This window comes from Pholcus phalangioides, unplaced genomic scaffold (genome assembly GCF_987345545.1).
Source record: "Pholcus phalangioides strain wild (caught in Gottingen) unplaced genomic scaffold, Ppha-v1.0 ptg000011l_1, whole genome shotgun sequence".
NCBI lineage: Eukaryota > Metazoa > Arthropoda > Arachnida > Araneae > Pholcidae > Pholcus > Pholcus phalangioides.
In genome coordinates, this window is record NW_028301604.1 from 21,563,344 (window position 1) to 21,584,113 (window position 20,770).

A 20,770-nucleotide genomic window follows, 5' to 3' on the forward strand; every position below is an offset into this window, starting at 1 on the left:
AGTACAGTAGAACCTCGATTATCCGAAGGTGGATTATCCGGAGTTCAGAAATTACAAAACTACGAAAGGTGAAAGAAAACCGACCATGAAATTATTGATCAGACAACTAGAGATTTTGGTAATAATATTCGGTGATAGTGATTAGAAGAATGGGAACAGAGATTGTTATTGAAGTTATGATCAGTTAGATCAGAGTATCCTATAATGGGCAATATCGCCCCTTGGGGGCATGGAAAGGTCCGGGGGGGGGGGGATTGAGAAAAAAACAAATTCTGAAGAGGAGGACGATGAAACAAAAAGTTTGGAAAACTGCGAGTTGGATTATTCAAATTTGTTTTGCTTAAATAGTGGTCTCTAATAACAAGGAACAAAATAAGTCGAAAATAATTTGTGTAAAAAAAACATCTTATGACACCCAAATTTTTTGGTTTTTCTGCAAGTCAGGACCTTTGACTTGAAGTGCCCCTAAAAAAAAGTGGACAATTATAACCCTGCATAAATAGGGTCAAAGATGCTTAGTTTATTAGCGAATAGAGTAAATACTGTGCTGCTTAAATTAAATGGGCCACTTCATGCAGAAATTAGGACCGGTTCAGAAACTATATAATTGTATAAATAGGTTCTTGTGTGTATTTTTTGCGTAAATTTAAATGTGAGTATTTGACATGAACAACATGAGGATACAAGAAATATTTATTTTAAATCAACGAAATGTATAAATATGCGTTTCATTCGAACTGTTTGCTATTGCTGCTATGTTTGGTTATTCCTGGTGATTTAAACCGTGGTTTTCGATAGGCTGTAGTCAGCATTACATGATTGAAAATTTTTATATCGTTAGATTATTAAGTTATTTTTGTTAAAATTAATTTTTAGGATAAAATATGAATGGCATATCTATCACGTGGGTGTTTATGGTCAAAACTGATACCAATTGATTTATTGAAAATGATTGCAAATAAGATAATGCTTGACCAAAAATAATTACCGGTCCTGCAGGTCCTTCAACGTTGAAATTTTTTACATACATCAGCAGTATATGAGCAAAAAACACTATACGTTGAATATAAGTGTTATACAAATACTAAAATTTCGGTTAATAAGCACTCGCTCAGACGTATGTTATATGTAAACAAAGATTTTCCCCCTTCTGATTTATGAATTAAAAAAAAAGTATTTATACTTTTACTGATATCAGTATGACTTCAGTATTATACTAATACTGAAGTGTGTGTTTGTTAAGAAAAATAAGCGAGCTGTTATGCCAATGGGTTTTTAAACGTTTGCTATCTGCGGCGCACCTTAATATTAATAGCAACTGATCACCTACGTTGGCCAAATAAAATCGAAACCAATGTTTTTATACCCTCTATAGTTCTCCATAAAACGTATTGAAAATTATTTTTTTTCCAGAAACCGATGTAAATTGGCGCTGTTAGCATATTTTTAACTGAAACAATACATCATCACAGCAATTTAATTAATTATATTGGATTTAACTAGCTAAAATAATTAATTAAGGGTAAAATATAGTCTGCCTTAATTTTAATGTTATCTATAAACAGATAGAATTTTGCTCAGCAAAGTTGAATAGTTTCGTCCTTGAATTTTATTTCCATTTCCCTCAATTTGGTGCTATAATATAAATCTCTGAGCACGTAAAATTGGGACAGCTCTCAAATATGACACCAATAAGGAATCAGCTTTTTCTAGATAGATAAAAATTATTGTACTTATATAGCTGTACCTTGTACTGAAATGACACTAAAGGATGTACTTTCTGAAATACCAAAAAACCTGTTTGTGTTTTTTGACCATTTACCATGTCTATTCAAAAATCAACGGGACTATATAGGGTTAATGCGCAAAAAAGTTGCTCTTCCTTCACATTTTTTTAATTGATGCAATAAAATTATTGCATCATTGATTTCATAATGAGATTATCACCATATCAGATATTATCTACACCGAACTTTTGTCATTAATTACGCAATAATAATTTTCTCATTATTAATACGTGAAAGAGCTCAGTATGGTGTTGCATTTTTCCTCTCTTTAAACACTGTACTCACTCAGACATTTTAATATTTTTGTTTTGTTTGTTTATATTGAATTTTTTGCAAATCAAATACGGTACTCCTGTACTATATTGAAATGCACATTATTGAACACAAATGAAACGAAATTAAGTATTTCTGCTCGAAGAAATGCCGACCAACAAAAAACCAAAATATCAAATCGTAATATTTTCAGTGATTTTGTCCTCTTCCCCCCCCCCACCTCTAAAGAGAAAAGGAAATGAACATGAAGTAAAATCATTTGTCAAACATTTTATAGGATAGCGGCTCTGGCTGCATAAGCCTATATGACCATGGTTTTTGAATTTTTCATCGAGTATAAATTTCAATACTGTTTTAAAACATTGAATGATTCCTGTTTTGATGTCATTTGAATATAGCCGATCTTGACAAATCAAAAACTATGTAGGAAACAGCCATATTCCTGAAGAGCCAAGCATGGTTTTTGCTGAAGAAAAACTGTCCAAAATGATGTTTTTTAGATATTTTCAGGACTTACGGAGACCCACCCCCCCCCCCCTACCATGTTGAAAGCCACACTGTTATCGTCATCCTATGATTCCACTCTAGCAATCACATGCATGCAGAGAATGTTTGGTGCAGATACCGATTTTCTAGTCGCCATGGTGACCTGGAGCCCGAGATTTGTCAAGCCCTGATATATAGGGACAGGGTTCGTACCCTCCTTGAATATCCTTGGAGAAAAAGTTCATTTTCAAGTCTTTAAAAGTCCTTGAAAAAAATTATAATCATTTTCAAAGTGTTCCTGCCGATGTGACCACGGAATGGAGGTGGCTTCAACAATATCTGTTGCAAGTTCCGAAATGAACTGACTGCTAACGGAGGTTGATTGTTGACCGTAGATGCACGCAAAAACAGTTCTTTAAAACAGAACTGATTTTTTTCAAAAGAGCTGAACTCGATGCTTTATTGACTTTTTTCTTGAATATAGAAATCGAACAACACAGACGAATTTTTTGTTTAAGTTTATAAATAACGCATTTTTGTATTTCAAATCTGGAAAGGAACATCATAAGAGTGCTTGAGGTTTATGAAACAGCAATGTTATGTCAATCTTAGTGCTGTATTTCGAGTAATTTTTTTTTGTAATATAATTTTTTCTTGATTTCAATTTCATGAAATATGGTTTTGAATTACAATAATTTTTAGTTTTCTTAGGGAAATTTTTACGAAAGAGTAAGGTAGAGATAACGTTTCAATTATACAATTTTTGCATTTATACGACGCTTTGACCCGACTGTTCGGCGACGTGCTTAAAACCTCGTTTATACGACGCGACGAATAAACGAGGTTTCATTGTATGGGGCTTGAGTCCCCCCCCCCCCAACATTTTCAATAACTTTACGCCCTTGATCAAGAGTAACAAAAATTACAATGGAACATGGTGTTGCAAACCATGCTGACAGGGTGAAAATCGCGAAAAACACATGCAGGCTCTGAGTCCAGAGGAGACGAAAGGTGGATGCCAGTTGATAGCTGAATGCATTCGATCACCATATCTGACGTAAGCAGCATCGCATAACGTATGTGCTGGGGTGGGATCATGCCATACGGACGACTTAAATTAGCGCAATTGCGGTAGTAAGCAAGAGTAGCAGTTATCTGTTTCAATGAGTATCGTGATGGCTGACTTCCGCAGCTCGTGATCCTACCCCCAATGCATGCGTTTTGCTACGCTGCTTACGTCAGATATGGTGAGAGAACCCACAAACTCATTCAGTGATCAACTGACATCCACCTTTCAACACTCAATCTTGCAAGACCGAATGTGATAACTTGGCCAATTTGGAGGAGGCCATGATGTCCTTCTGGGATTACGAGCACCTGCTCTAAATACTCTCTACCTGCCTCCCATCCAGGGTCCGCTTCTCTATCAAGTTCAGGCCCAGTGGCGTAGCCAGGTTTTGTTCAGTGGGGGAGAAAATTTGAAAGGCTTCCATTTTTTGTTCCTGCTTTAGACGCAAACTTAATATTATGCATTAGTAAAAAGAACTTGAAATTTTTCAATTAAAAAAAAAATTAAATTAATTTTCAGCTTTTACTTGATGTTATTTTTCAAATTAAATTACTTTACAATTAATTTTTTAATTAATTTGAAAAATGTTAATTATATTTTATGTACTTATACGAATACAAAAACATTTCTCTGTAGAATTTCTAGCAAATCAGTGCTTGCCGGAAAGTTCTTATATTATGTGTGCCCATAATGTATCTATGATGTCATGGTTATGAGTGGTTTGTAAACCACCCACCCATAAGTTTAAAGAAAGATTTTCCACTTTTTGATCTGAAATTATTTTATTATTCTTAATAATGCCAACTAACTTAATCCTCAACACAGCAGCTATTGGTGAGACATCATCACTTACACTTATCCTTTAAAGATTATGTATAACAAGGTTGATTTCCAATAAGAAATTTATTTAGAGTAAAATTTATTTCGAAGGTCTTTTTCGGTGGTGCTCCAGGGACCGGACAAATGTACAGCTAAATTTTTCTTTTGAATTCATTTGAATGTCCTAGAAAAAACTAGGTGAGGGAACCAAACTGTGTACATTTGCCCTTGTGATATAGTACAAGGGACTCTTGGGTCATGTGACCCATTGCGGCCGCACAGAACGCCCGCTCAAGAGGGGTGTTACATTCCAGGTGAATGGGTGAAACGTTTAATTTACATTTAAAATAATCGAAGAAAATTATAAAGGAAGAGGCACCAAATGCGAGATGAAAGGGCAATAAATTTTTTTTTTTGTCAGGAATTGCTGGGATAAGTTGTGAAGGAGGGGCATGGCCATAGGCGGGGATAGACTTGGAAGTCTGGGGGGCACGGTCATTATTGCTGGGGGGCACGATGATGTCAATTCATATACATTTATACATTAGATCAGTCGACTCCACCTTTGACGTCCCCCCCCCCCCGTATCTCTGCCCATGGGCATGGCCCCCACAGAAGTGAAGCTGACAGAGCCAAAGACTATCCTCATCATTTTTCACATTATAAATTATCTGTAAAAGGGGCTTCAATGAAATATCTGGCTTGGGGCCCCCATAAGATTACAACCCAGGGGGGACCCTGATGCAGGAAGGCATGGGGAGGAAATAGGCATGAACTGGAAAAAATAAGTGCCGCATGGGTAGAAATTGTCTCGAGCGGCCCCTGGTAGATTACATTCTTGTTTCTGGTATCACAGTCCCAGGCCCTGTCTATTCCCTCAAGTTTCCCAACATGTCCATTGTCGAGGTATGGCTCAGGAGTGTGATGTCATGTGAATTTTTACTGGGTGAAATTTTTAGAAATTTCAGAGTCTAAGTCTACACTGCCGTCCCTTGCAACCTGCCACCCTCTTGCACCCTCACTTAAGCCACCCCTGTTTACGGGTACTTATGTATAACTCCCAGTACATGTTGGTAAATATAGTATAACAATATTGGTAATTGATGTTAATATTGGTAAATATACTATTTACCATCATCCTAGTTAACACCACTTAAATTTACTGGCTATTTTACTCAAGCTTCAGTCTAGGGCAGGCTGACTGTATTTGCTCAAGAAAAATTCGGAATATTGGGATTCCCCCCAAATGTGTGAAAACACTACTTATCACAGATTGCTGTCAAAAAATTCCCAGAATACAAAAACCCAAGTAGCCTCTAAAGCAGGGCAGGTGCTATTATAACCTCAGCCTAACTTGCTCCAGGATAATATGAAAAAAATCGAAAAAGTGCTCTGGAGAAAGAAAACCACAAGATCCATTTTGAGAATACCATTGTTCATTGCCAACAGCTAATGTTGTGTACTAAAGTGGAGGGTGAGGTGTTACCTTTTCCATTCAGAAATAAAGGAAATAGTATGCAAACAAACACACAATGCTGATTCCTATGGCAAATCACCTCTGGCAAAAGAGCAATGAACAAAGGAAAAAAAGGGAAACTTTCTGACAGTAAAGAGGACATTCAGTGGTTTGTATTGGACTCTCATGGCTTGGAGAAAGTTGATAAAAAAAATCTTTGTTCGAAACCAACTGCCCAGTACCTCCAATAACCACCACAAGCATGCTGGAAGTACTGCAGAGCTTACACAGCCAGCATCAAAGTAGCCCATTCTTCATGGAACAGCCCCTTGACAGGACTATCAAATCCTTCAGAAATGCCAATGAAAGTAACAGAAGCCAGTTCTTAGCAAAAAAAATCTCGACATGCTCCAGGCGAAGACCACAACGCAATAAAACTGACCAAATGGAAGGAACAATCAAGCAAAGGAAGATGGATCGGTATTTGCTTTTTTTTTTCTTTTCTACAGTTCTGTTTCAGTTGGGAAAAATTGTGCTGGCCGGTTTTTTGTCAGTGTAGTGGCGCCAATTGTGAAAATTGAGAAAAGTGACATTACCAAGGGTATGCCGCGCAGGCATCCTCCTTTCTGTTTTTGAATCCCTAAATGAGAATAAAATTTCAAGTTGGCTTCCTTGCAAATACGTGAAAAAACGGGACATGTTTGCAAAAAAAAAGTCTGAATAACTCCGAATAACCAGGATTACGAGAAAATACGGGAATGTCCCGGGAAATACAGGACGTATGGTCACATCGGTGCAGGATGGATTCGATCAATGATATAATACGATTGAATGATTCATAATTATTTTTAAAAATTTCGTTAAATGTGAAGAAAGTTGTAAATAACAATACAATAATGTTATAATTTATATGTTTTTATCCTGTTATGTGTGTTTTGTCACACTTATTTTCGTTTAATCTAATTTTTATGATAAAATGTGTAGTGCATCCATTAGGCGTTTGAGAGAAACTGATGAGTGGTTGAATTTAAATGACATTTTCTATATTTATCATACATACTATATTTATCTTACCAACTTTAACCTGGAATTATGTATGAATCATGCATAATTCCATGATCACCATTAAGAGAAACTGATAAACGTAGGAAAATTTATTAAACTTACCAAGATGATTGATAATTATGCATAATTACCGATTTATCACATCTATATCGCACGCCCCTACTACCGAGCACGTTTATAAAAGTTAAATGCAAGCAGTGATGGTAACTTCGTCTATAATTATATAGACATATAATAATATATTATAACAATAATAATATATTTTTTATTAGCGAAATTTCCCTCAATAATTTCCCTTTTGACTAAATTTTACCCACGCATTCCGGAAAATGCACTGCCAGCTACCAAGAAAAATGCGTAGTTAAGTATTTTACAATAGAAAAGTATTGCACTGCATTCATTTTTTTTTATTTTTTCCAAAAATTCTTTTGTTTGATAAATTCTCAAAATTTCCCACTTGTACAAATTTTGACCAATTTTTCCCATGAATGTGGGAAATTTCCCACGAGTTACCATCACTGAATGCAAGCAAATAAAATGAAACTTAGAGAGACTAGAAAAAAGGCTAAGTTGATAGCGCCATCTTATAGATAAATTCTGTACGAAAATTCATTCCTCGTGATAAGCAGCAACATTATGACCATATGACCCGTATTTAACGAGATTTTTCAAGTATTTTAGGCTGGTTCAAGCCCAACCTTTATGGAAACATTTTTTCAACAAGCTTACTTGAATTTTTATCATTTATCTTAATGAAGGATGAAGCTTGTCGTAATACAACAAGCCTGAACATATTTCATCGAGAAAAAAAATCGGAAATAGGTAATATACGGGACATAGCCTAAAAGTTCCCATTTCGGATGGCCGAGCACATTTCCTCTGAAAGTACTGGAATTTAGATTCCAAATAATCAACCCTCGGTTTACGAACAGAATGATTCAGTGACTCGGTTTATGAACTAATCTCGATTTACGAACACGCAAAAGGTCTAAACTAAATCCTAAAGGAAGACTCATTTGAATCTGAGAAAAGAAAACAATTTTTTCCCCACAGAATTTCGTTGAAGTATGAATATTCCATCGGAATGAAATCCCCGCCACCAAATACGGCTCCTCTAGTTCAGCGGGTTCAGCCCATGGATTTGCAGATCATTTCGAACTTTAAGGAAGCTTTGAAGAAAAGAACTTTTTCGAAGATAGTTTGTAATAATATCTGACATTGGCCGGGATTACACTATAAACGTTTGATAAAAGATCTTTTATAAAACTTGAAAAAAACACGCAATAAGCCTATTGGTTGCATTCGTTCAAATGTAAACGATACGATAATTGATTGCATTCAGGGCCGGATTAACCATTAAGCAAAATAAGCATGTGCTTAGGGAATCAAGAGAAAAGAAGCACCACAAAACGTTATCGAAAGCAGAAAAACTAATATTATATTACAAACTAGAGATCACGCTAATGCCGAGTTTTTGGAATGAGATTTCGTGCAATTTCCGTAAAGTTAGCTTGTCTTTTTTACAGCATTATAGGGCCCTTTGACTGAATTTTCTGAGCCCCCTCCACCTGCTAAAAATACGTCTACCAATTTGCATACTAACTGCCGCAAATTGTAAACAGATCTGTCACGGGATTTGTGTCCGGGTGAGACCCACGCATTAAGAGTAAGCCAAGTTCAACAGAATAAGGACGTGAACTTAGAAATGCGCAAATTTTTATGGTGTCATTAGCGGATCAACTGCATACGGCGACTTCTCAGCCACCTCGTTGGGCATTTTGCCTGTTGTGGCCTGATATTTGTGTAGTTTCTCAGAGGGTGTTATTTTAGTTTAGGCCATGGTATTATATTTTAGCTAAAATAATTTTTGAATGAAGTAGCCAAAAATAGACTATAGTATGTCCCAATATACTCTTTTCGAGGAATTAACAAAATAATGAGATAGATTATCGTTTTCTCTTCACACTGTAAAATCACTCAAAGGGACATGCGAGAGTATGGTTCTGAGGTACAATATCACAACTCGAAAATTGTATCAGAAAAAACCAGTACCAGTAACTGTGGTTCACCAAAAATAAGGTACCTGTGTGTGATATCGGCCATGCTAAGAGATTCAGTAGTTGCTTTTGAAGCCGCTTTGTGAAATAGCCTAACAAGCAGTCGATGGGAGAAAATATCTGTAGCGATACTATTGTATAGCAACCAATAATCCAGCAGATGGCGTTAGTCATCCATGATTGTCGCTGTGAATGCAGCGAGTGTATACTTATATATATATATATATATATATGTGTGTGTACTACGAACAGAGAGAGTCGAGTCCGGATGTGTTTGTACTCGACTGCGATGTAAGTAGTAAAGTTTAACCCATAGTAATTTTAATAGTAATAAATTTATATAATAAAGTATTTTAAATCAACATGTACAATATAGTGAATCCTTACACTATATTTATGGTGACCCTTGTTTGAAAACGCACGAAGAAAATATTCTTCATGGAGTGTTCCATACTTGGTCTTCCATTGCTAACCGGAACGAAACCTGATACCTCCATCCAAACAGATGTAAAGAAAAAAAAAAGACGCAAGGGACGAGCCACCCACTAAAAGAAGAATTTTTCCTGACCTATCTCCTCTCTCATGGAACAGCTCCTTCTGCAGAAAAGAAGAAAAATCATGGAAGCTACAGCTGTAAAGATCCCGGCCTATATAACAGTAATGATCCCATTCTTTGGTTTCATATGGTGGAGGCGAGTTTCAAACTGGGTGTGCCGAAGGAAATTACCAATTCTTCAACCAAATATAATTATGTTGTTTCCGCTCTGCCTCCAGAAATTACAGGACTCGTTCGCGATGTCATTCTGAATCCAAACGACGAAGATCGGAACAGCTGTCGTACGGTCCGCCACTTGGCGATTATTTGGCGCCACATATGTCTGATGGCCCGACGAAGAGTCGCCAAGGCCGTCAGACACTACGGACGTCGAAAAAAAAACAAAAAAAAACAGCGTGCAAAACATAATAGAAACCACCAAGCATAAAAATAGAAAAAAATTACACCTGGCCCATTTTTTTAATAATAAAAAGATCGGGGTATAAGGAATTCCGGGCATAAATATTCTATGTATTAAAACTAAAACCCGGACCCTTTTTTTAATAGACGGATCCGGGCATGAAAAATTCTGTAGGTTCATTTTAAATAATAAACCGATAAAACAAAAGGCATGGCAATGGATGAATAACTAATAAATACAACGAAATAATAAAACGGTATGATACAACCTGAGCAGTAGATAATAATCCAAATGATGTAAGCTACAGAAGGGAGGGATAATAATCAAAGAGAGAGACAGTGATGGTAACCTCTTCCAGCAAAATTTCCCTCAAAAATTTCCCTTTTGACTAAATTTCTCCCACGCATTCCGAAAAACGTGCTGCCATCTAGCGGGAAAAGTACGTAATCAAGTATTTTACAATAGAAAAGTGTTGCACTGTATTTATTTCTATTTTTTTCAAAGAATTCTTTTGTTCGATTAACTGGCAAAATTTCCCACAAATGCTACGAAATTTCCCACTTGGGCAAATTTGGTAAATTTTCCCACGAATATGAGAAATTTCCCATGAGTTACCATCACTGGAGAGAGAGAGAGACGCGCTGGAAATGGAACAACGGCTGTTTAGAATTTTTGAAAAAACGCGGTGACAAAAGAAAAATCCTGTTTGGTGAAGCCAGCGCCATCTAGTATCGCCCAACGAAACCGGAAAAGTGTTAAAAAAAATACGGCATCATAATACGGCATCAAATACTACATCTTGTACCAAAAAAGATTGCACAGACTGTGGAACCCTGAGGCTGAAACTGCTTTTCACGATACAAAACAAGCATTGGCTCAAGCCACTTTGCTACAGTATCCAAAGCCAGGTGCACAGTTGTATCACAGTTGACGCCTCTGATAACGCTGTTGGTGGCACATTAATGCAATATACTGACCACGCATGGGTACCAATAGCATTTCGTTCTCAAAAATGATCAGAAACCCAAAAGAAATGGTCAACCTATGATAGAGAATTATTTGCAATTTATACTACCATAAGAAAATTTCGTTACATTTTAGACGGCAGAAATTTTTCAATTTTTACAGATCAAAAGCCATTAGTTTTTGCTTTTAAACAAAAACCAGAAAAATGCTCTCCAAGACAATTTCGCCAACTTGATTTTATATCTCAGTTTTCACCTGATATAAGATATAAAAAGTGAACCGACAATGTTGTAGCTGATGCATTAAGTCGCATTGAGGTAGATTCAGTTTCATCAGCACCAGATTTAGATTTTAGAGAATTTGCTAAAATTCAATCAACTGATCCTGAAATCCAAAATTACCTAAAAGGAAACACTTCTCTAAAATTAAAACTGATACCATTTCCTCTAGCTGATAGAAATATTTATTGCGACATGTCAACAAGTATAGCTAGACCATTCGTACCTGAATCTCAACGCGAAACAATTTTTAGGCATTTTCATAACCTTTCCCATCCAGGAGCTTCAGCCACATGTAAACTGATATCTGCCCGATATGTATGGCCCCCATATGCAGAAATCTGTTAAGCTATTAGTGCAACAGTGTACACAATGCCAAAGGTCCAAAATCCAAAGCCACACAAGAGCACAACTAGGAACCTTTGCAACTCCAGATACACGTTTCTCACACCTGCATATCGATATCATAGGACAAGGAATCATGTCACAAGGAATGCAATATTGTCTCACCATCATAGACAGATACAGTCGATGGCCTGAAGTTGTCCCAATTCCCAACATCAACGCCGAAACAGTGTGCAAAGCACTACTTACGGGTTGGATTAGCAGATTTGGTTGTCCTATCACTACTGACCAAGGACGGCAATTTGAGTCAAATCTATTCAAGGAACTCGATCATTTTCTTGGCACAAATCGAATTCGCTCTACAGCTTTTCACCCACGATCCAATGGACTGATTGAGAGATTCCACCGTCATTTAAAATCGGTAATCAAAGCTCACGAGAATCGAAACTGGACTGATACACTACCCATAGTGCTATTAGGTATCAGAACAGCAATAAAACCAGACATCGGAGCTAGTGCATCAGAACTTGTGTACGGTACTTCATTACGACTACCAGCTGATATTCTCACAGACTCTTCAAAGCCATTAGCAACATATTCTCCGAATTTCGTGACGGAACTCAAAGAAAAGATGCGTAGATTAAAGCCTGTGCCTACATCAGCACATGATCAAACAGCGATGTATGTCCATCCATCTCTGAAAGAATGCACACACGTATTCTTGCGAGTAGATACTGTGCGTCCACCGCTATCGCAGCCTTACACGGGACCACATAAAGTGATCACCAGAGATGACAAGACAGTGACTATCGAACTTCCGAACCGAACAGTCAAAGTGTCAATTGATCGCGTAAAACCTGCATTTGTGGAAAAGAAAAATTCAGACACAACAACAAAACATTCTGAACCTGCAACACCATCAGTACAGTCTGAACTTGCAATAGTAGAACAGTCTGAACAATCAGTTGCAAAAAGTACAACTCGATATGGACGAAAAGTTCATTTTCCTAAAAGATATGTTGCTACATTTGCAGTAATCAATGGCAACTATATATACTCATTCTATGTGTATAAATTTTTTTATTATGGATACAAAATTTTTTGTTCTATTCTGATTTTTTTTATATATATAATTCTTGGTATATAAATATATTTTTAGCTTCACATGTACACACATAATGCAAATCATCTTTAGTAACCAATTCAAAGAAAAATACTGTATTTTATGTTACTCTCATAAGTAGTATGGGCCCCGGTCCACCGCCGGAAGTGACGTCACACTTCCGGTGGTGAGATATAGTACGAGGTGTCTTATCGCACTTCCGGTGTCTTATCTCTTTTCCGGTGTTAAGTGGCAGCTGTTGTTAATTAAATGACTTCCGGTGTCTTATCGCTACTGGCTGTTGCTGCCTTATCGCTATTGACCTCCAATGTCTTATCGCTATCGACTTCCGATGTTTATTAATTGACATATGTTTTCTATTAAGATACTTCCGGTGGTGAGATATAGTACGAGGTGTCTTATCGCACTTCCGGTGTTTATTAGGTGACCTCCGTTGTTTATCTCTACAGAATGCCGACTTCCGGTGTTTATTAAGTGACATCTGTTGTTCATTAAACGACTTCCTGTGTTTATTAAGTGACATCTGTTGCTCATTAAACGACTTCCGGTGTCTTATCTCAATTCCGGTGTTTATTAAGTGACATCTGTTGTTCATTAAACGACTTCCGGTGTCTTATCTCTACTGTTTTCTATTAAGAGACTTCCTGTGTCTTATCGCCATTATTTTTTACTTCTGTGTTGACTTATTTCTATTGGTAATTAGGGACTACGGATCATTGAGGACTACGGACGCTGTAAATATTTTTGACAAGCTTCTAGACGTATCGAGTGACTATATTTTGAAAAAACGGGACATTTCACTCCAGAGCGTTTCCACCATCTAAGAGGGGGCTTTTGTCCTAATTTCCGGTTTTTGCCAGAATTCTCACCTTGTCTCGGCACTTCCCGTCTCTTTCCTTCCCCCAATGATATGTGTTTTGACGACGTTATGTTACGACTTTAAAGCATGTCTTTACGCCCCTGTTATCACTGTTATTCGCTGATGTATTTATGTTCTCTTACTTATCCCTCTAGCTGACAGTGTTCAACCACATAGAAGGCATCCGTGCAAAGAAAGGATCCGAAAATTTTAGCAGTTCCTTTTATTCCAATTTGATTGTATTATGATTTCAAACGTATCCTAAAACAATGTATTTAGAAAAAAGAAAAATATCTAGTTAAGAATCTCAAATTTATTTACAAATCAAACTTCTATTTATATCAGACTTGTCTCAGTAAATAGTTTGCATTATGTTGTTTGTCAGTCGTTATAACTATTTTTTCCAACTTGCTTCTCACCATACAATTTTTTTCTAATTCGCTGTCGATCTACTGTATTGCCGTTAACGCTGAATCGTTTTAAAATAAGAAACATTGTAGAAAAATTGAGAATTAAAAACGATTTAAAACAAATTTTAAAAAAGTAAAATAAAAATGACGTTTTATATAAAAAAATTAATCGAAATAAGTCTTCAAAACAATAAAAATAAGATATAATTACAGAAATAAATAATTTTGAACGACTAAAAATAATAATCTAATATAAATAAAATAACAAAAGTAATGAAAAAATGAAACATGAAATAGTAACGATGAAAAAAAAATAAAGGAGTGAAAAAACTAACAATGAAAATAAAATGATTACACAAACATAATAAAAATCAAATAGATAAAATAATTACGATGAGTAAATTAAATAAAGAATTAAAAAATAACAAAAGAACGAATAAAACTAATGTTAAAATTTGAATAATTAAAAAATTAAATGAAATAAAATAAAATGATAATACAAATAAAATAACAAAGACAAAAATCCAATAGATAAGATAAAGACATGAAAAAAAAAAATTGAATAAATAAATGCAAAAACTATCAATAAAATTAACATAGCGGTAGTAAGAATAACAATGAAATTAAAATATTAAATGATTAATAAAATGAAGCAAAAACAAATGAAAATAAAAAATAATAATACTATGAAATAAATAAAATACAAACATAAATAGCTGTATTAACAACTGAAAAAATAAAACAGATCAAAATAATTAACTATGAGATGGTTGTTTGAATATATATTCTTACTAAATTTAAATGTATTCGAATGTGTTTCTCACCAAGCACCCTCGCTGCATACAACGATTTCAATATAACATTACTGAATTCTTCAGCGGAAACTTCATAGAGATTTTCATCACCACACTATAAACATTCAATTTTTCCTGATTTGAAGAAAGATTTTGCTGATTATATTCAAATACAAATACAACGCCACAACAGGCAAAATGCCCAAAGAGGTGGCTGAGAAAAAGATGCCCATAAAAATATTCTTGCAGCATTATTCCTTAGATATCACTGTTCCATACCATACATATGCACAAACATCTAAAGTGCACGCAGTCAACTGCTACCATTCACTGAAACGAACATTTTCTTAAAAGACGAGAGGAGAGGTTTCGGTTACTGATGACAATGATAAAGGCTAAAAAAAAATAAACTGCGGTTTCTGTTATGATGTGTGTCAACTAAAGAGTGGACATCCTTCATGACATTGGTGCGAGAAAGAATAAAAGTTACAATGTTCTCAGAAGCAAGTGTGTGTAACCAATAAAATAATTATACTCTAAGAAAAGGGATAAAAAAACATTAAAAGTGATAAAAACGATTGAAAAAAAATTCAATATGAAAGTCAACTACCAATATGAGTCTCTTTTTTTACTATTTCTAAATCGCATGTCATATCATAACTTAGAATGACTATATTATTAACTGAGCATTATTTCTCTCTAAATTATTTAGTAGGAATCTTTCATTCATTATTCCTTTCGTAAAAGTTCTCAGTGAATGCTTTCCCAAAACATTTTTTGGTTTTCAATCTTTGATTCGGTTATACTCGATTTTTTTTTCTTGATGAAGGACTGAATTCTCAGTGGTTATCCTCTCATTCAGTTTACTATCTTTTACTAATTTTGACACATTCCACTTCAAATCAAATTGAATTTGTTCTTTTTATACATGCAGAAAAAGGTGAATTTATGAGAAACATGTTTACCATCTAGAGGCACCGAAGATTAAGCAAATTACGTTATAATTAAGGAAATAAATAAAATAAACAAAATATTAAAAAAAACGCACAACATTAGCAAGACAGAATTATTAATGTCAAATAAAAAATATAAAATAGACAAAGAAAAACACATACAAACACAACATAAATAAGACAAAATTCTTATCTTATGATGAAAAGTGCAAAAGAAACAAGGCTTTAAACATTGAAACAAGACAGATTTTACATTTACTTTCACACAAAATTACAAGATTTAACGAAATGAAATGATTTTTTATACATAAATTATTCTTCTTAGATTATTTTCATTTTTTCATATATTCAACGGAATGGGTTAAATCTCGTTTTTCTAGTTTTTCATAGATTTCACAGCGATGTTCAAGGCCTCACCTAACCGTTATGCTTTAAAACGAATCAATTAATTGGTTTGTTCTCCGACTACCAAACAAGAGCAGCAATACTAAAGTTAAAAATTTCCATATTTATCTAATATTGTAAAATACACTTTGTTAGAGTTTTTTCAAATCCGGAGTAACTACGTCGATTGCATGTATTCTTTTCAAACAAATCAAGACGAATCTTCCGTATTAATTCTCTTCTCATACGGTGGTTATGAATTCATTTTTCTCTCATCTTTGAAATTACATAGGTTTCGATGTGATTCGCATATGATGGTTAGCTATGTATTTGTTCTCATACATTTCTGCATTTGTTTTGTCCATAGCTTTGATATTGCAATCATTTGCATCCATACTGCAATTTTCAACTTCTCTATTCCCGCGAAATCAAAGGGATTTTACTAAGATCATCGATTCATCCAACGTCTTTTAACTCATACTCTGGCTTGTTTTTTTCTCTACTCCATAATATATTTTCCACTTTTATATTTAAACCCAAATTAACTTCCATTTTCTAAACTAAATTTTTCTAATGGATTTGGATTCATACAATTTTCGAATGATGTTCAATATGATGAGATTTAATTCAGCTCTTTCACGTGAAATTCTTTCAATGCATTAATTTATTTCCATACATTTTACCTGATTTTTCAAATTACCAATTTTTTTGATAAAAACACACTTATGTATAACTTTTCTGTATCATCTTTACCAATTAAAACAGAAAACCTTGATCGTTTTGAGTTACTAAAATACGGATTCGATTATTTTACTCTTTGTAGGCCTATACAAACTCAAACTTATATTTGGATCTCATCATTCGCTATGTTTCAAAGAATTATTTTTAGATAAAACTTGCATTTTCGATAAAAACAAATTTGCGTCAAGGTTTCTTTCTGCAATTTCTCTAATGTTTATTATCTCTGTATGGTTTTTTATTGTAAGCAAACAAATACACACACATACACATTACACAAATACGGGCCAATAACACACGAAAAGGAATTCAGAAGAAAAAGAAAAAAAGACATACACATATAACGAATATACACCATGTGGCCTCAAGGGACAGAATTTGAGAGTTTTTTGTCATGAATTTTATGAGTCTCAGCTATCAGCTAAATGACATCGAGACTTGATAACTCCCATCTCGAACATCATATCAATTACGAAACACCCATATCATTAAATACACAGTGATTCTCACCCATATGACCATTAATGCTGGGGATTATACTTTGATTACGACAAATTTTATCACTTTAAATTCACTTGAAACGTATATGCACCTGGTAAAAAATTTAATTCCCTCCTTCCCCCGTACAAGACTATTGAAAAAGACGATTAAGTCAGCAACATTTGTGCGTCATTCTTAACTTCAAGAATTTTGAAGTCCTATATTACGACACGATCTTAACCATTCGATGGGTTTATCATCCAAGATTGTCGTTTAGGACAGATACAAATAAGGTGAAAAAAAGGCGTATCATCAATATAGTGGAAGAGAAATCATTAACTACACAAGTATTACAGTGGGTTTATTCAGTAAAATAGTTAGTATGCTTTAAAAAAAAGGAATAAAAGAAAACATTAAAAAATTATAAAGAAACGCTAAAATTGGCAAAATCATTGAAAATGATCAAAAATACACTGAAAATTGAAAATTATAGAAAAACATTAAAAGTTAAAAATATGATGAAAAATTTCAATGTCTTGGACAAAAAGTGTGTTTGCCTTATCCTTGCAAAGGATTACGAACAAAAATTATTGTGTTAAAAATTATTTTTGTTCGTAATCCTTTGCAAGGATAAGGCAAGCACACTTTTTGTCCAAGACATTGAAATTTTTCATCATATTTTTAACTTTTAATGTTTTTCTATAATTTTCAATTTTCAGTGTATTTTTGATCATTTTCAATGATTTTGCCAATTTTAGCGTTTCTTTATAATTTTTTAATGTTTTCTTTTATTCCTTTTTTTTAAAGCATACTAACTATTTTACTGAATAAACCCACTGTAATACTTGTGTAGTTAATGATTTCTCTTCCACTATATTGATGATACGCCTTTTTTTCACCTTATTTGTATCTGTCCTAAACGACAATCTTGGATGATAAACCCATCGAATGGTTAAGATCGTGTCGTAATATAGGACTTCAAAATTCTTGAAGTTAAGAATGACGCACAAATGTTGCTGACTTAATCGTCTTTTTCAATAGTCTTGTACGGGGGAAGGAGGGAATTAAATTTTTTACCAGGTGCATATACGTTTCAAGTGAATTTAAAGTGATAAAATTTGTCGTAATCAAAGTATAATCCCCAGCATTAATGGTCATATGGGTGAGAATCACTGTGTATTTAATGATATGGGTGTTTCGTAATTGATATGATGTTCGAGATGGGAGTTATCAAGTCTCGATGTCATTTAGCTGATAGCTGAGACTCATAAAATTCATGACAAAAAACTCTCAAATTCTGTCCCTTGAGGCCACATGGTGTATATTCGTTATATGTGTATGTCTTTTTTTCTTTTTCTTCTGAATTCCTTTTCGTGTGTTATTGGCCCGTATTTGTGTAATGTGTATGTGTGTGTATTTGTTTGCTTACAATAAAAAACCATACAGAGATAATAAACATTAGAGAAATTGCAGAAAGAAACCTTGACGCAAATTTGTTTTTATCGAAAATGCAAGTTTTATCTAAAAATAATTCTTTGAAACATAGCGAATGATGAGATCCAAATATAAGTTTGAGTTTGTATAGGCCTACAAAGAGTAAAATAATCGAATCCGTATTTTAGTAACTCAAAACGATCAAGGTTTTCTGTTTTAATTGGTAAAGATGATACAGAAAAGTTATACATAAGTGTGTTTTTATCAAAAAAATTGGTAATTTGAAAAATCAGGTAAAATGTATGGAAATAAATTAATGCATTGAAAGAATGTCACGTGAAAGAGCTGAATTAAATCTCATCATATTGAACATCATTCGAAAATTGTATGAATCCAAATCCATTAGAAAAATTTAGTTTAGAAAATGGAAGTTAATTTGGGTTTAAATATAAAAGTGGAAAATATATTATGGAGTAGAGAAAAAAACAAGCCAGAGTATGAGTTAAAAGACGTTGGATGAATCGATGATCTTAGTAAAATCCCTTTGATTTCGCGGGAATAGAGAAGTTGAAAATTGCAGTATGGATGCAAATGATTGCAATATCAAAGCTATGGACAAAACAAATGCAGAAATGTATGAGAACAAATACATAGCTAACCATCATATGCGAATCACATCGAAACCTATGTAATTTCAAAGATGAGAGAAAAATGAATTCATAACCACCGTATGAGAAGAGAATTAATACGGAAGATTCGTCTTGATTTGTTTGAAAAGAATACATGCAATCGACGTAGTTACTCCGGATTTGAAAAAACTCTAACAAAGTGTATTTTACAATATTAGATAAATATGGAAATTTTTAACTTTAGTATTGCTGCTCTTGTTTGGTAGTCGGAGAACAAACCAATTAATTGATTCGTTTTAAAGCATAACGGTTAGGTGAGGCCTTGAACATCGCTGTGAAATCTATGAAAAACTAGAAAAACGAGATTTAACCCATTCCGTTGAATATATGAAAAAATGAAAATAATCTAAGAAGAATAATTTATGTATAAAAAATCATTTCATTTCGTTAAATCTTGTAATTTTGTGTGAAAGTAAATGTAAAATCTGTCTTGTTTCAATGTTTAAAGCCTTGTTTCTTTTGCACTTTTCATCATAAGATAAGAATTTTGTCTTATTTATGTTGTGTTTGTATGTGTTTTTCTTTGTCTATTTTATATTTTTTATTTGACATTAATAATTCTGTCTTGCTAATGTTGTGCGTTTTTTTTAATATTTTGTTTATTTTATTTATTTCCTTAATTATAACGTAATTTGCTTAATCTTCGGTGCCTCTAGATGGTAAACATGTTTCTCATAAATTCACCTTTTTCTGCATGTATAAAAAGAACAAATTCAATTTGATTTGAAGTGGAATGTGTCAAAATTAGTAAAAGATAGTAAACTGAATGAGAGGATAACCACTGAGAATTCAGTCCTTCATCAAGAAAAAAAAATCGAGTATAACCGAATCAAAGATTGAAAACCAAAAAATGTTTTGGGAAAGCATTCACTGAGAACTTTTACGAAAGGAATAATGAATGAAAGATTCCTACTAAATAATTTAGAGAGAAATAATGCTCAGTTAATAATATAGTCATTCTAAGTTATGATATGACATGCGATTTAGAAATAGTAAAAAAAGAGACTCATATTGGTAGTTGACTTTCATATTGAATTTTTTTTCAATCGTTTTTATCACTTTTAATGTTTTTTTATCCCTTTTCTTAGAGTATAATTATTTTATTGGTTACACACACTTGCTTCTGAGAACATTGTAACTTTTATTCTTTCTCGCACCAATGTCATGAAGGATGTCCACTCTTTAGTTGACACACATCATAACAGAAACCGCAGTTTATTTTTTTTTAGCCTTTATCATTGTCATCAGTAACCGAAACCTCTCCTCTCGTCTTTTAAGAAAATGTTCGTTTCAGTGAATGGTAGCAGTTGACTGCGTGCACTTTAGATGTTTGTGCATATGTATGGTAT

At 34.0% G+C, this 20,770-nt stretch overlaps 1 protein-coding gene across 8 annotated transcripts in view; it reads right to left on the reverse strand.

Annotated features, from left to right (window-relative positions):
- Positions 1–20,770, reverse strand: part of LOC149080216 (protein kinase C-binding protein NELL2-like) — a 192,184-nt gene that overhangs the window by 108,783 nt on the left and 62,631 nt on the right. Inside the window, exon 1 of one of the 8 annotated variants that reach the window (XM_089239280.1) lies at positions 9,400–9,869. The exons of 4 other annotated variants lie outside the window; for them this stretch is intronic. Coding sequence is in view for 2 of the 4 variants with exons in the window: in XM_089239278.1 (XP_089095404.1) it covers positions 9,008–9,186 (179 nt within the window). In the remaining 2 variants the exon portion in view is untranslated. Of the gene's footprint in view, positions 1–9,007; positions 9,193–9,399; positions 9,870–20,770 lie in introns of those variants that run through there. 3 more of the 8 variants (XM_089239274.1, XM_089239278.1, XM_089239279.1) reach the window with 3 other exon arrangements.